The 17,544-nt window shown below is 41.1% G+C and overlaps 2 protein-coding genes across 2 annotated transcripts; both read left to right on the top strand.

The window, feature by feature from the left end:
- Positions 1-5,287: 5,287 nt before the first annotated feature.
- Positions 5,288-6,475, top strand: LOC311128928 (fibroblast growth factor 23-like; the record flags this gene model as incomplete). Its single annotated transcript, XM_084161164.1, has 3 exons — positions 5,288-5,522; positions 5,628-5,731; positions 6,029-6,475. The coding sequence occupies 3 exons, from the start codon at positions 5,288-5,290 to the stop codon at positions 6,473-6,475; spliced, it is 786 nt and encodes a 261-aa protein (XP_084017290.1).
- A 9,203-nt stretch (positions 6,476-15,678) lies between these two features.
- LOC311129963 (fibroblast growth factor 23-like) lies at positions 15,679-16,874 on the top strand (the record flags this gene model as incomplete). The annotated part of the gene is made up of 3 exons (XM_084162535.1): positions 15,679-15,913; positions 16,019-16,122; positions 16,428-16,874. 3 exons carry the CDS (start codon positions 15,679-15,681, stop codon positions 16,872-16,874), a joined length of 786 nt encoding a protein of 261 aa, XP_084018661.1.
- Positions 16,875-17,544: the final 670 nt, after the last annotated feature.

The following is a 17,544-nucleotide window of genomic DNA, read 5'->3' as shown; positions in this document are numbered from 1 at the left end:
GAGACCTTTGAGCACTTGCTGGTTCACTCCCCTGTGTTCAAGATTGCTATTTTCTAGCAAAAAGGGGATAGAGAACGAGACTACATAAATGCACTTCCCTTGCTGCACGATGTGAAGGTGCCTTGGTGGTCCCATTTGTGGCCCCCTTAAACTTGCATGTAAGAGACACCCGCTGTAGTCAGAAATAGGGCTGACACTCCGAAGAGGGCCTCAGGGGGGCAGGACTATCTCTGGTTTATTTTATTTTTCTGTAATTAGATCGATTAAGTAACATACACTCTGGTACACAGAGAGAAGGCTAGAGGAGAACTCAGCCATGAGTGTGGGGTGGTAGAGAAAGTGAGAAACTCAGATGCCCACCCACGGTAGAAGTTTAACCACCATGTGGGACTCTTGTCTCTCCACAAGGTCATTTAAACATGGTGGGGCAGTTATGTGTTACAGACTGGATTCAAACCTCCTTTGGCTCAGAGCTCATTTGCATCCTGCCTTGAAATGAACTGAAAAGGGGACTAGCATTAAAACATGTATCTGCTCACAAACTGGGACTGCTGATATACCTGAAAGCTTTAGCGTTTGGCTTTAGGTAAGTGTGTGAAATGTAAAATTGCAAGCTTTTGTGCATCGCCATGGATAAAGATGTCTATTAAGCCAATGAAAAATGATGTAAATATTGACAAATGTGAAACATAGAAAAAAGAACCAGGAGCTTTACGTAGCTTCAATCTCAATCGCCCGGAAGTGGCGTAGTTCAGGTTGCACAATGACCATCAATGATGGTGCCTGATGTCTTTTTGTTGTTGTTGAGAATCGTTCCCATACATGATTATTTATTTAGTTGTTTGTTAATGTGTTTGGTGAATTCCCATAGAGAGAGACTCTGCTGTGGGAAATCCTCTGAGATCAGTGTGCTCTGCAGCAGCACTGCAGTGGCAGAAAGTTATTGGAAGCTGTATTTGGATGGTTTTAAATGTAATTACGGGAGGCTCAGTTCCTAGAGTCAATGTGTGGCACCGGACTGAAGGACAGTGCAGTGCCTCGTAGTTGATAGTGTTCTTTCCTCTGCTGCTGGTTACTTGAAAACTGAGGCTTCTCACTCTGCCCACCCCAAGTCACCCTCTGGGAATGTTCTCTTTGGTGGAGCCGAGGAGGAGCGGGACTATTTTAACCTAGGAAAGACTTATGGGATGCTGCCTGCCTGCTGTCTCTGTTTGTTGAATCCCCTGCAAGAATGTGTCTCGGCCAGAATGACTGGCTGCTCCCCACATACTCCCCTTTAACCAGTACCACCCCGGTCGTCAGATACCCCTGTGAAAACCCATGGGGCTGGAGGGACCTTGGGATTCCAGCAGTAACCCAGGAGCTTCCTCTCCTGCTTTAGTCCTTTTTTAGTTCACGGTCAGAGTCATGGACCAGTGTTGACCCTGACTGTGTCCAGGGTGGTCTGCTATTTGGGTCACCCAACCCCCCCCCCCCCCCCCCCTTTCCCCCCCACTCCGATCAAATCTATGTTTGTCTCTATTTGATTCATTTTCAATGAATTTCATGAAAGGCTAGTTGATCCGTTTTAAAGGGACATACAGGGCTGTACTGGGTTTATTATTTATTTATGGAATCCCTTATGCACTGTTTGAATGGTCTCCATAGAAAGACCATCAGTGGCCTCCAAGACTTCCATCTTGTTCTTAATTGCTCTTATATGCGTGGCTTTAAAGCTACAGTTTGTGATTGGTGCATCAATTGTTGTACTTTAAATGTAATGATCTCCTATATAGCCATTAATTCTTAAATAATATAACTTTAAAATGCCTCATGACCTTAGTTAAGCTGTCTTACCCCATCAGAACCCAAAATATAAGCTTGGTTTACTCCACTGTTTGTGAACAATGTAACTGTAAACAAACACTGTGGGTTAAAAATAGGTTAAAACTATATTAACTATTGGCTAGGCAGCGTTTTGTTTTTCGAATCATAGACTGTAGCTTTTTAATTTCTCTTGCCGAAGATCAAACACTTGGTTTGATGCGCCTGCCCTGCATTAATGTGAAATGCAGATTTCATTTTTGCTCCTCTCACACCCCTTCACTCACACACTTGTGCGTAGCCTACATCCAAATACTTCCGGGAGGGGACCTCTGCAGACTTGATGCAGTCCTTGAGGCAAAGAGCAATGTCACTGCAAGCCTCTCTCCTCCCAGTTCTCTGTGTCTCTACAGCAGGCCTTGTGGGCCACTGTGACGTCAACCAACCAACTGCTCTTCAGGAGGAATCACCTGGCTCTGCCTGAGAACCAAGGCTCTCATGTCAAAATACTGTGGACATGAGCTTCCAACCCTATCTAAAACAACCCCTCCCTTACACTTTTGCAACCTTAACAGAGAGGTCTAAAGATTTTAGTGGCACATTGGAGTATTGCAGGGGGGTTTCATATTGCAGTGTAACTGTTAAACAGATTTCCGAAGTTTACAAGTGTCAGTTGAGGTTATATTCAGGATTGATGGACGTTTTCTCTAAAGGGCAGCAGCTACCTACCGACTAGTGATGTGCAACAGGAATTTACTTTTTTAGGATGGATTATTTTTGGCCATACAATGAATCTGTCACACGGTGTAGTGGCCTGGATCAAATCTCCCTTTCCTAACTTGTTGTAATGAGAATCTATGTAGTGTAAGTAAATGATATTGTTTGGCTATTGGTTAAATAGTGGTTTCAGAGATCAGACTAAAGCCTTGTTGCTGCTGTGACTGCATGTGGTATTACATGAAAACATTATGGGATAGTTATTGACATTGGTAAAAGTAAAAACAAAAAAAGAATCTCATACATTGTTCTAATAAAAGTGAGGCAAATATGTATTTAATAAGTTGAATGTGAGTTCATTTGAACAGCTAAATCCTCATGTCAACATACCAGGATGTGAAGTGGAACTGACCTGTGTGTGTGTGTGTGTGTGTGTGTGTGTGTGTGTGTGTGTGTGTGTGTGTGTGTGTGTGTGTGTGTGTGTGTGTGTGTGTGTGTGTGTGTGTGTGTGTGCGTGCGTGCGTGCGTGATTGCGTGTGTGTGTGTGTGTGTGTGTAAGAGTCTTGCACGCCCTCCCTCAAAGTCAACAAGATGTCAAAGGTGCACCTTATCAGAGATCTTGAAAATATTGAAAGTTGTGCTGCTTGTGGAAAGTGAAAGTGTGCTATCTTAAAGTAGCCTATAAAATTTTGTATTTCCTAAGTCTGAGCATGGTAACGGGTTAGTGAGGCAATTAAAAGCTGGAAGCCTAAAGATTAAAGGTTCATATTCTGTTCCCTATCAGACTTGACCAAAACATACGACCGCAATAAATTCTAGTTCTTTTTTTAAATGATTTGGGAATTGTGTCAATTAACTTCAGCAGAGAACGCATCCTGTTATCATGCTCTGCTAACTCTTAAAGCTGTCTGAAGCCCACCAAGCTTGATTGGTAGTGTGTGTCTGCATGTGTTTCCCTTGTGTGTTTCGGCAAAATGTTCTCTCTCTTGGTTTTGTACCCCTGCACTAAGGGGAGTGAGCTTCCACCTATGCCCCTCCTCTCTGTTAACATATACCTCACCTTCTGCCTTAGTTTTAATTTGTTATGACGATTGTAAAATAGTAGACTTCTGCAATCATTTATTTCTGAAAAACTGATGAGGCTACGTAAGAATACTGATATATTGAAAATGTTTTTCCTTTTATTTTTGTACGTATGTGCTGTGCACAGCATTCTACTGTATTCCTGAGATACCAATAAACGTTTGTTTTATACATGTTGTTTTCTTGGTTTCTTATTGAGCTCTGGGCTCTATGGGTTTGTTAAAGGTGACAGAGAAGAATGTACATGTCACCTAGGACGAGATCAACTTGATCTCATCCTAGCATCTCACTCACAAAGATGAGTGACTTACCAAACATATAGTGTATGATGCACACTGACCAGTGCACCATGCCCTCTATAGCCTATTGCAATACTTCAAGTGATATACTATTTGAAGGTTCTGGGGCACTGCTCCGCAAAATGTGACCCCTGAACCCCCTTATAGAATTTTAACACTTATGTTGAAGGACCAACAACAAAGGCAAATCTGCAGTAGTTTACGGATGGGAAAAGTGTCTAACATGAAATCATAATGTCTGAAGATTAGATTAGATCAACTTTATTGTCCCACCAGTGGGAAATGCATTTAGTCGGGTGCATAAAAAAACAAAGTACTTACAACATATAAACAGAATAACACACAATAAAATTCATTTGAAAGTGCAATAGGCTACCTATTTGAAATAAGATAGTTATGACTTCTCATTTTATTTTTATTTGGTCCCACACTAGAAACCCCTGTGCCATCCATATTGTGGCATAAATTACCTTGTGGTTCCCTCTGCTGGTCAAACTCTGCAATGGCGGAACTGTTTGTGATGGCTGACACCAATGACCATACTTTATGTAATGGGTCCGTTCGTCATCACATATACACACAGTGTAATGTTAATTTGCAGCTTAATTAGTATTATTCAGGCATGGATTTATGTTTTTATAATTAAATAGAAAATACTAGAGAGAAATACAACACTAAATTAGATCAGTGTTTTTAAATGGTCAAATATGTATCTAAGTCTAAGATGTTGTCTTATCATTAATTCGAGCAGATTGTACCATAATGTTCAATTACTATCATAAAATTACGTTTTCAAAACGTTGGAAAGGTGTTGGGAATAGCTTGTATCGATTAGGGACAGGAAACCTTGGGAATTGGTTGTATAGATTGTCTATAACCTTATAAATTGGGTAATACTCGATTCAATGAAGGGCGTATCCTTGACTCAGTGTTTTCAACGTGAAATGATTAATATTTTTCTATATCTCAAAAAAATATATAGGTAATAATAATATGCTTACTGGACAGAGGGGTATATTGCACACACTGTGAGTCCAAGGATCATGATTATGAACGTTTTGATGTGTGAAAAAAAAGACATCACTTTTGTACAGACATTTCTCAATGAAACTACTACGTTATTTGGTGACCAATACCTTTAGACAAACAGTCAGGTGGAGATGCACCCGCTTCCTTCCGCGGAGAGAAAGACCCACATCTGCGTTGGAGGCGAGCGCTGCGTAGGCTAAAGGATGTGAGCAGGAGTGGCACTTCGGTCCCTTTAAATAGAGCGGTTCTCAAACTTTGGACCATCAGATCAGCTGAAGTTTGCAAACAGTTTGCTGCAGAACTCACAGCTACATCCGAAATCTCTGGATACATTTTCGGTGTTCTTTGGGGAAAATATGAAAATAACCAAGAAATCTAGGATGAGGGACGCCGTCCTTGTGCTTCTACTGGCTGTTCTTCAGGGATTTCGACTTGTGGATGCTCTTCCAAACCCATCACCTCTCCTGGGATCCAACTGGGGGAATCCGAGAAGATACGTACACCTGCAGACGTCTTCAGACGTGAACAATTTCTACCTTGAGATCCGTTTAAATGGCCACGTGCGCAAAACCACACTTCGAAGCTCATACAGTAAGTTCTTATTACATTTTTGGCGTTTGTTTCAATTGAAATTTGGTTTTAAATTTTTGTCTTTAATCTGCTTCTATAGGCTAACACAATTAATTTCCTCGACAGGTGTGATTTTATTGAAGGCGGAAACAAGAGAGCGCGTGGCGATACTTGGAGTCAAAAGTAACCGCTACCTGTGCATGGATGCCCTGGGAAACCCTTTCAGCTCTGTAAGTAAATGCTAATTTTCATGATTAATTTAATTGAAGTACATGTTTTATTATCATTTAGAATAAGACTCGTGAGATAATTGAATGGCACTTTTTACTAATTTGAACCCTTTCTGACATAAACCAAAAATGCGCTTTTACGCACAGATTTCAGACCACTTTTTTTGTTGTTTTTTTGTTACATTGGTCGAAGTGTTCTTGTGTTTAGTACTCAAGCAACACTTAAACAATTAAGTTAATGGATGTACGTTTCTATATTGCGTTTTTACGTAAACCTATGAATGTATCTGTTTACAGACCGTTTGCCACAAGGAAGACTGTCTTTTTAACCACAAGCTATTGGAAAACCACCGCGACGTGTACTACTCTTGTAGAACTGGTATTCTGCTCAACTTGGAAGGGGCAAAGCAAGTGTACACTGTGGGTCAGAATCTTCCACATACCTCCCTCTTCCTATCAGAGAAGAACACGGTGCCCCTGGAGCGCCTCTTGCACCGGGAGAAGAGAAACCGGGTGGTTGACCCTTCTGATCCGTACAACATGCTGGGTCAGACGGAGGAGGATGAGGACTCCCGGGCTATGCCGGAGCTGGATGACACCTTGGAGACAAACCAGGAGGCTGAACTCCCCGAGGGCCGCAACATCTCCAGGGAGACCCCCCAGTCTCTCTCCGACGACCCGTGGAACGTGCATTCCCTAAACCCCCCTCCCAGCCCCCGTATCATGAATGCAATGGTGGGATAAGTGGACAGGACACTTGCCATTGTACAGCTGGGTTTAAGAATGTAAGTTGTGTGCGCGTTCACCTTGGGTCTTTTCCAGCTGGTCTGGAAAGAAACCCCAATTATTACAGTTGTGAAAGTCTAACCGTGACAGGGTTATTAGGGCATATCAGTCATTTGTATATAGTCATAAGATGGAAAATTGTATTTAGTTCATTCTTCATTATAGCACAGTAGCTAGTGAGTATGTAACTATTGGTTTCCGTGCTTATTAATTATATGATGCAAATTCTGCACTTGAGTGCGCTCTGTTTACAGGGAGGATTCTTATGAGAATCATGCTGAAAACCGAAATATTTGTGCATCTTTTTTGAAGAAAAAAAGGGAGTTGAGCTGAAGTCACTTTATTAAATGTTCTACAATGGAAGAAGCCTACAAGAAAATACTCTGGTTATCAAATAAAATCAAGCTTTATTTATACAGCACATTTCAGAAAAACAATGAAAATAAAAGCTGAAATATTTACTACACAAGAAACATAATATAAAAACAAAAGAATGACACAAACTGAACAACTAAAAAGAACCCAAAGGAAAAGCAAAGCTAAAATATGTGTTTTAAGATCTCTTTTAAATATGTCCACAGTTTCAGCCCCCCTCAGGTTCTCTGGCAGGCTATTCTGGAGGCTGGGGGCATAATAACTAAAGGCTGCCTCTCCATGCTTCTTGGTCCTAGGCTTTGGGATAATTAAAAGGCCAGTGCCAGAGGACCGGAGGGACCTACTGGGTACATAACTTAAAAGCATGTCTGACATGCATTGGGGTGCACAATCGTGGATGGATTTAAAAACCAATAGAAAAATCTTAAAATGAATTCTAAAATTCACAGGCAGCCAGTGCAGAGACCTTAAAACCGGTGTAATGTGTGCTCTCCGTCTGGTCTTGGTCAGTACCCGTGCTGCAGCATTCTGCATGTTTTGCAGTTGACCAATGGCTTTCTTGGGTAGACCAGACAGGAGAGCATTACAGTAGTCAAGCCTGCTTGTAATGAAAGCATGGATGAGTCTCTCTGTATCAGCCTGAGCGAGAAACAGCCGCACCTTGGCAATATTCCTCAGGTGGTAAAAAGCTATTTTGGTTACATTCCTAATGTGTGATTTTAAATTTAGTTCAGAATCTAAAATAACACCTAGGTTTTTTACTTTACCTGGTGTTTTATCTTTATTGCCCGTGAATTAAAATGTGTTAGATTCTCTCTCTGGGCTTTGGCTCCAACAATAAGTACCTCAGTCTTGATTTTGCTGGAGGAAGTTGTGAGCCATTCAAGTATTTAAATCAATAATACAGTCTAATAATTTATCTGTGGAGCTAAAATCCTCTAGTGACACAGAAATGTAAAGTTGTGTATCATCTGCGTAGCAGTGAAAATCAATTATTTGCTTTCTGATAACGCCTCCAAGGGGTAACATATTTAAATTGAACAGTACCAGACCCAAAATCGAATGTTGTGGAACGCCACATGTGATATGTATTTTCTTTGAGTTATGTTCACCAAGGGTGACAACGAACTCTCGACCGGTTAAATAGGTCCTAAACCAATTTAGAACTGGACCGGAGAGGCCAGCCCACCTCTCCAGTCTGTCCAGAAGGATATCATGGTCAACAGCGTCGAATGCAGAACTTAAATCTAAGAGTACAAGGACAGATTATGATAATGAAACTTAAAAACATTCCATCTAAAATTAGGCCTGCTACAATGTTGAATATGCCAGTAGGCCTATATGTTTTAGGGCACTTTCTTGCAGTGAGACATTTAATTTAAAACAGGAATTAATGGTAGGCCTATACCCTACAGGCTATTAGAACAAATAGAAATGACAGGTTGGTAATAGGTGCTGGCCAGCAAAAGCAAGCAACAAAGCCAATCCCAAGAAAGTTGAAAGAAAGTATTTATTTATTTAAATCTATCCATTTATTGTTATTTATAGTATTTATATGGATGCTTAACAGTTAAAGAGGAATTCTGAGTTAGCCTATGTTGGGATATAGCTTCCGTTCCCCCAGAAAAATGGATGTGGGGACTCAGCTCAGGCGTTTCTTTTATGTCTGCTACATTAGATTAATTGTGAGTAGGCTATGTGTGAGTATTGGTGACATTTATCTAGAAAAAATAAATTATTATGAACAAAATATGACTTTTTCCAATGTATTTATATTATTTTATTATATTTTCGATAAATATTTTAGTACTTCAGGATGAAAAACTGTATACCTGAGATCCCCATGATGTCACAATAGCAAGCTAATGTAGTTCTGGATGGAGAAAAAGGAGTACTCGGTTTTGTTTCGGAATCGTCTGAATCGACTTGATATTGAGAGAAATCTACAAGGTAGGGACTTTGTAATTATATAAATTACAACAAATCCCATATTCAGCAATATAAGATGTTTCATATGTTATTTTGCTTATGTTTAGAGCTTGCAAGAAAGACATTTCACTGTACTTGTGCATTTTACATTAAACTTGAAACTTGCTGTGTGTGACTGTTTGAAAGGTTAGCAATCGCACCAGTTGGCATAAAGTTAGCTACAGTCATGGCTAACGGGCAAACAAGCTGATGCCTATCGAGAAATCAAACAAATAAATTAGACGACAATTCACCATATTCCCTATAATTGACTACTTCAATGTCTAACTTGCTTGCTTATCACTGTGATTAACATAAGAATAATAACAGCCTACCCAATATCTGTGCAGATAGCGATTGCATTGAGGAGCAAGATTCATTGTACAAAATAAGGGAGGGATGTCAAACCTTTTGCTTTGGGGAGGGTTGTGTGTTTTTGGGGGGGCACAGGGGAGGGTTGTGTGTTTTTTGGGGGGCACAGGGGAGGATTGTGTGTTTTTTTGGGGGCACAGGGGAGGGTTGTGTGTTTTTGGGGGGGCACAGGGGAGGGTTGTGTGTTTTTTGGGGGGCACAGGGGAGGGTTGTGTGTTTTTTGGGGGGCACAGGGGAGGGTAGTGCATTTTTCCCCTGGTTTACATTTGCTCTTCTTCTCGTATTTTCTCTATAAACAATGGATTTACTTACTTTTGATTGATTACCATAATAAAGTTTAGAAACATTTGAGAAGGTTTGGTATGGTGTGGCTATTATTAAGCTTTAGGTACTGCAGGTCTATGATATGAAGGCAGTGTGCCCCGGTGCTCCAACTGACTCCAACAGTTGAACTTGAGGTGAGGAAGACTGTTTCAGGCCTACCAGAGTTACTCCTATAATCTAACAATATAATGCTTATCTTTATACAAAATATTAGGATTGAAAATTAATGAATTACCCTCTGTAAGTCCCATATTTGTATAGCAGACGCAGTAGACATCTGACAAGAAATGCATGTCAGTGTCGTAGCATGCCACCGGCATATCTCTATCTCTCTGGGGTTAGGCCTAAGCTTCTCTTCCTTTATATAGAATATATATATACACTACCGTTCAAAAGTTTGGGGTCACTTAGAAGTTTCCTTGTTTTCGAAAGATTTTTTTTTTTTTTGTCCATCAAAATAACATCAAATTGATCAGAAATACAGTGTAGGTGGCTGTAACCAGAATAGAAAGAGGAGTGGGAGGCCCCGTTGCACCACTGAGCAATTGAACAAATACATTAGAGTGTCTAGTTTGAGAAACAGACGCCTCACAGGTCCTCAACTGGCAGCTTCATTAAATAGTACCCGCAAAATACCAGTCTCAACGTCAACAGTGAAGCTGCGACTCTGGGATGCTGACCTTCTAGGCAGAGTTGCAAAGAAAAAGCCATATCTCAGACTGCCCATCTTAATCTTTTCTTTTTATTGGCCAGTCTGAGATATTGCTTTTTCTGTGACCAACAGATGCATATCTGTATTCCCAGTCATGTGAAATCCATAGATAAGGGTCTAATTTATTTATTTAAATGTATGATTTCCTCATGTGAACTGCAACTCAGTAAAATCAATTAAATTGTTGCATGTCGCATTTATATTTTTGTTCAGTATATTTAATTTAATTATAAATGGCTTCAAAATGTTGAAATCTGATTTCCCCCTAGCTGATCATTGTCTGCAGCCAGCTCTGATTATAGTGTAATGAAACAGGCAGGAAGAGTGAGCTCGTCTGTGGTGGTTGGCGAACCCTCAACCTAGCCCTGCGAGGCATCGACTGTGCCACAAAAGCATGCTGAAGTGGCAAAGTTGATATCCACGTTTATAAACACAGGGTCTCTACAGTTATTGTTATTGGTGGTCGTAAACATTATTTTGAGTGAATTCTATGAGGGGGAGGGTGTTTAATTTATTTTAAAGTACAGGGGGAGGGTCATGTGGAAATATTTATAAAAAAAAATTATGACACCTTGAGTTGGACCAGGCCCTCCCCCCTAATACATTTAGATCTGTCCCTTAAGGAGCCTAACATTACCATTACTCCTTAAGGGACAACAACCTTTTGTTGTTTTCAGAAGTAGACAGGCTCTGGCAGCCCAAAACAGCCAAATACTCCATCTAAACATGAATCGAGTCTCAATTGCGTTACGTTTCCCCCCTTGTTCATTCAATATAATCTATAAAAGGTTAAGCTGACCCTAAATGTGGTGGTTCACCTAGGGCGGCAGGTAGCTTAGTGGGTAAGAGCGTTGTGCCAGTAACCGAAAGGTCGCTGGTTCTAATCCCCGAGCCGACTAGGTGAAAAATCTGTCGATGTGCCCTTGAGCAAGGCACTTAACCCTAATTGCTCCTGTAAGTCGCTCTGGATAAGAGCGTCTGCTAAATGACTAAAATGTAAAATGTAAATGTAAATCAGCACTCCCACTCTGAGACACTTCTGCGCTATCCCAATGAAGAAAAAAACAAGCACGCATAACTTAGCTGAAAATAATAGTAGACTACATAATATATCATAAAATAATAACTGTAAACTGTTTTACAGTGCCAGAGAGGGTCCAAACATTTGGGAGTGAGGCAAGAAAAGAGGTCAGAGTAGGCAGAGTGAGGCAGAGAGGAGAGAGGGAGTGAGAGGCAGAGAGGAGAGAGGGAGTGAGTGAGAGGCAGAGAGGAGAGAGGGAGTGAGAAGCAGAGAGGAGAGAGGGAGAGAGAGGGAGTGAGAAGCAGAAATGAGAGAGGGAGTGAGAGGCAGAGAGGAGAGAGGGAGTGAGAGGCAGAGAGGAGAGAGGGAGTGAGAAGCAGAAAGGAGAGAGGGAGTGAGAAGCAGAGAGGAGAGAGGGAGTGAGAGGCAGAGAGGAGAGAGGGAGTGAGAGGCAGAGAGGAGAGAGGGAGTTAGATGCAGAGAGGAGAGAGGGAGTGAGAGGCAGAGAGGAGAGAGGGAGTGAAAAGCAGAGAAGAGAAAGAGTGAAGAGAGGTAGAGAATAGATCAGGAACACAATTATGGCTGAACTTACATTGGAGAACACTGACCACAAAAGATACCAACAAAAATTACAACTTTGCATTGAAGACCCATACAGTTTACAAGAAGGGTGGTGTACAGACCCCAACAAATTACCTCCTGTTCAATATATGTCCATATATAATTACCTAATTAATACCTCTGGTCCCTGCACAGGTGAAGCGTTACATGCGTACAAATCACTTGATGAATACAATTAGTAAGTAAGAGCATCAGGCCATGACTTATCAGAAGAAAGCCCAGTCACATTTGCGGCAGCCACAGTGGACCCAGGCCAGAGAGTCAGTGAACTGCCATACAAACCTTGGGTGTGTCTAGACACGAAGAATGGCTATGTAGTGGCAACCCACTGCACTTGTGCTGCAGCTACATAGTTCCTGTTTTGTTTGCTGTTGAGGGGTGCACACAAGCCACTGCCAATAGAGAGTTCTCATGCACTGACGTTAGGTGTCTGTGGAAAGGCTATCAGAAGAGAAATGTAACAAGCTGTGCAGCAGAAAACCTAGACATGTCACACCCAAGGCATGGCAAGGAGGTCACCTGCAAATGTAGGAAACGGCAAAATCCACCAGGCCTCTCCAAGAAGGAACAGCAGGAAGCTCTTGCTCAGCTACATCAGATTCTGCCCGTCAGCAGTGGTTTTAGTCAGGAGTGAGAGTGATACAGTCACGGCCTCTGAGTCAGAAGATGAACTATACCCACTGGCAATGTTCGTAAAAAAAAAATTGGGCACCGAGCAAATTTCAGGTCTGCTGAGCGCAAACTTTAAAGTTGTAAAAATTCTGTGCAACTTCTGCCGCACATTTACTGTGAACACTGAGGCTGTATCCGCTTCAAGTTAGTTATAACAGTGGCCAAGTAGGCTACTGTGGCTATTTTATCATAATGTAGGCCTATCAGAGTGGACTACCATCAAAAACAATGGAGAAAATGCATCCCATAACATTTTAACATGAAAATAGCTGTTTTATAATTCAGCCTATAGTAGCAGCCAATGTGTGGTGTTCAATGTAGGCCTACATTCCATGAGACTTTTGGAAAAAACATGCAGGGCTTGACATTAACCTGTTTATCCACTTGTCCTTCAGACAAGGAGGCGACTGAAAATGTGTTGTTTGATGCAAGAAACCACTTTACAAAATAAAATGCATTATTATTCCCATACCATTATTATAGAGAATCAGACAAATTATGCTACCCTCTGCCTATTGGCTACTTAACTTATTCAAGCCTGTCTCAAAATAAAACACTGCCCCTTTAAGATAGAAAAAAGGCTCTTTACCTGACTCACTTTTCAAAGATGTCTAGAAATGCATATGTTTTGTGCTCTTGTAGGAAGCAACCACTCCCCCATTGATGACTAGAAATGAGCTATAACTGGGCTAATAACTAAATTACTAGCAAAGAATATGAACAAATGTGCACACGTGGCTACATGTTTTGATCTCAAAACAAGCACATCTACTCTCGACCACTCATGCTGTAAACACAGTCCAGTTCAAAGTGAACGGAACAGATCCATATATGGCAATGGTCTATTTGCATATAGGGATACTGCAGCTCTGATTGGTTATGGCGCACCGGTCTGTGTAGAGCATGGGCCTGAGTCGTGCCTGTCAATGCAATAGAATCCTACTCCAATTGCACTCTGCCTACTAGAAAATCTCTTGCATAGTTTGTTTTGCATTGTAAGTCTTGCATAGTTCATTTTGTTTCGGTATGTTGCATTGAAAGTTGCTAATATTGCGTTGATTCGATCACAATTCCCACAGTATAGGGAAACATTGATAGTGTTAACTAAAGGGGAAAACTAGAAAATTGAGTGAAGTTCAATCTCGTGCTTCTCTGCACAGGCTGATATTTCTTCTGTGTGGCAGGCCCGGGGAGCTTAGAGGGAACATTGCCCACCAGTCCCATACAGGTTGGCCCAAGTTATTCCCAGAAGGAAAGTCCCTATTCCCCAACCTTCAACAGGGTGATTGCACAAGGTCATTCACTACAACAGTGAGTCAGCTGTGAAGGACATCATGTAGTATGACACTGTTAGCATTTCCCATGTGCCCGCAGTGAAATGGGACATTGAGCATAAGGAAACTACAAGAAAGGAATGCTGTCGGCAGATGACAGACCAGCACATCAACTTTCACCTGAAACCCTCAGGCCTAGTTGTTTACCATGCCCTACCCTTCCTATCCGATTCGCCTGATGGGATTTCCTGGACGACTGCCATGGGTATACGGTCCTCGAGATCAAGTGTCCCCACAAATACAAGGACTTGCCTCCAATGGACATAGGATCCTGCATTTTGCCTGGACACAAATGGGTTGAAGAGAACACACCAGTAATTCACTCAAGTTCAAACACAACTGCAACTAAAAGTAAAAGTATAAACCATTTCAAATTCCTTATATTAAGAAAAGCAGACGGCACAATTTTCTTGTTTTTTATTTATCTACGGATAGCTAGGGGCACACTCCAACCCTCAGACATAATTTACAAACGAAACATTTGTGTTTAGTGAGTCTGCCAGATCAGAGGCAGTAGGGATGACCAGGGATGTTCTCTTGATAAGTGTGTGAATTGGACCATTTTCCTGTCAAAATGTAACGAGTACTTTTGGGTGTCAGGGTAAATGTATGGAGTAAAAAGTACATTATTTTCTTTAGGAATGTAATGAAGTAAAAGTAAAAGTACCATGAATATAAATAGTAAAGTAAAGTACATATACCCCAAAAAACGACTTAAGTAGTACTTTACACCACTGTGTGTAGGAATCCAAAGGAAGACAGGACAATGGTTGTGCAACGCGTGTAGGAGGTAACCTAAACAAGAAGTGACAGTGTTGATTCTTAACATGAGTCAAGAGTATACAAAGTTACCCCCTCAAGGGGTAAGATTGGACTGTAGACTGAAGTAAGTCTAGCTCCCCCAGTCATCATCACCTATACACACAGTGTAATGTTAATTTGGAACTTAATCAGTATTATTCAGGCATGGATTTGTGTTTTTATTATGAAATAGAAAATACTAGATAGAAATACTGCACTAAATTAGATCAGTGTTTTTAAATTGTCAAATATTGATCTAAGTCTAAGATGTTATCTTTTCATTTAATTTGAACAGATTGTACCATAATGTTAAATTATTATCATAAAATTCAGTTTTCAAAACATTGGAAAGGTGTTGGGAATAGGTTGTATCGATTAGGGCTAGGAAACCTTGGGAATTGGTTGTATAGATTATCAATAGCTTTATAAAATGGGTAAAACTGGATTCAATAAAGTGCTTATCCTTGACATCAGTGTTTTCAATGTGAAATTATTCATATGTTTCTATATCTCTAAAAAAAGATCTAGGTCTATTATAATATGCTTACTGGACAGAGGGGTATATGCACACACTATGATGACATATGTGATTTAAGGATTAGTCCAAGGATCATGATTATGAAAGTGCTGATGTTTGAAGAAAAAAAAAGAAGACGTCACTTTTGTACAGACATTGCTCAATGAGACTACTACGTTATTTGGTGACCAATACCTTTAGACAAACAGTCAGGTGTAGATGCACCCGCTTCCTTCCGCCGAGAGAAAGACCCACATCTGCGTTGGGGACGAGCGCTGCGTAGGCTAAAGGATGTGAGCAGGAGTGGCACTTCGGTCCCTTTAAATAGAGCCGTTCTCAAACTTTGGACAATCAGATCAGCTGAAGTTTGCAAACAGCTTGCTGCAGAACTCAAAGCTACATCCGAAATCTCTGGATACATTTTCTGTGTTTTTGGGGTAAAATATGGAAATAACCAAGAAATCTGGACTGAGGGACTCCGTCCTTGTGCTCTTACTGGCTGTTCTTCAGGGATTTCGACTAGTAGACGCTCTTCCAAACCCATCACCTCTCCTGGGATCCAACTGGGGGAATCCGAGAAGATACGTACACCTGCAGACGTCTTCAGACGTGAACAATTTCTACCTTGAGATCAGTTTAAATGGCCACTTGCGCAAAACCACACTTCGAAGCTCATACAGTAAGTTCTTATTACATTTTTGGCGTTTGTTTCAATAGAAATGTGGTTTTAAGTCTTTGGCTTTAATCTACTTCTATAGGCTAACACAATTCATTTCGTCAACAGGTGTGATTTTATTGAAGGCGGAAACAAGAGATCGCGTGGCGATACTTGGTGTCAAAAGTAACCGCTACCTGTGCATGGATGCCCTGGGAAACCCTTTCAGCTCTGTAAGTAAATGCCAATTTTCATTACCCATTGGATTAAAATACATGTTTTCTCATTTTGAATAATACTCGTGAGAGAAGTTTCCTCATTTGAGCTCTTTCTGTCATATGCCTAACAAAAATGCGCTTTTTAAGCACGGATTTCAGACCACTTTTATCCAAACACACAGCCGATATAATATCACATTTTTACATTGGTCGAAGTGTTCTTGTGTTTAGTACTTCAGTAACACTTTGACAATTAAGTTAATTGATGTACGTTTCTAAATGGTCAGTTTGAGTAAATTAATCAATTCATCTGTTTACAGACTGTTTGCCACAAGGAAGACTGTCTTTTTTACCACAAGCTATTGGAAAACCACCGCAACGTGTACTACTCTTGCAGAACTGGTATTCTGCTCAACTTGGAAGGGATAAAGCAAGTGTACACGGTGGGTCAGAATCTACCGCAAACCTCCCTCTTCCTGTCGGAGAAGAACACCGTGCCCCTGGAGCGCCTCTTGCACCGGGAGAAGAGGAACCGGGGGGTTGACCCTTCTGATCCGTACAACATGCTGGGTCAGACGGAGGAGGATGAGGACTCCCGGGCTATGCTGGAGCTGGATGACATCTTGGAGATGGACCAGGAGGCTGAACTCCCCGAGGGACGCAACATCTCCCGGGAGACCCCTCAGTCTCCCTCCGACGACCCGTGGAACGTGCATTCCCTAAACCCCCCTCCCAGCCCCCGTATCATGAATGGAATGATGGGATAAGAGGACAGGACACTCGCAGTTGTACACCTGGGTTTATCAATGTAAGCTATGTATATGTTCACGTTGGGTCTTTTCCAGCTGGTCTGGAAACAACCCTGAATGTTTTAACCAGAAGGTCGGACCGTGACACCCTTATTAGGGCATATTAGTAATTTATATGTAGTCATAAGGTTAAATTGTAGCCAAAATAGAACCACATTGGAACATTTTATTTAGGTCATTCTTCACTATAGTGCAGTGAGTAACTATTGGTTTCCGTGCTTTTTAATTGTAGGACGCAAATTCTGTATTTGATTGCGCTCTGTTTACGGGAGGATTCTTATGAGAATCATGCTGAAACCCGAAATAATGTTGCATCTTTTTTGAAGAAAAAAGGAAGATGAGCTGAAGTCACTTTATAAAATGTTCTACAATGCAAGAACCCTGCAAGAAAATACTAGTAACATGAAACTAAAATTAGGCCTACTACAATGTTGAAAATGCCAGTAGGCCTGCATGTTATAATGCATTTTCTTCAAGTGAAACATTTAATGTCAAATGAATGGTCCACTAAACAGGGTATCAGAACAAATAGAAACTACAGGTAATAGATTCTGGCCACCAAAAGCAAGATATAAAGCCAATTCCAAGAAAGTTGCAAGTATTTATTTATTTAAATCCATTCATTTAT

Source organism: Coregonus lavaretus (assembly GCF_964263955.1).
Source record: "Coregonus lavaretus genome assembly, chromosome: 5".
NCBI classification, from domain to species: domain Eukaryota; kingdom Metazoa; phylum Chordata; class Actinopteri; order Salmoniformes; family Salmonidae; genus Coregonus; species Coregonus lavaretus.
The sequence above is the reverse complement of the archived record's forward strand: the minus strand, read 5'-3'. Positions and strand labels throughout refer to the sequence as shown.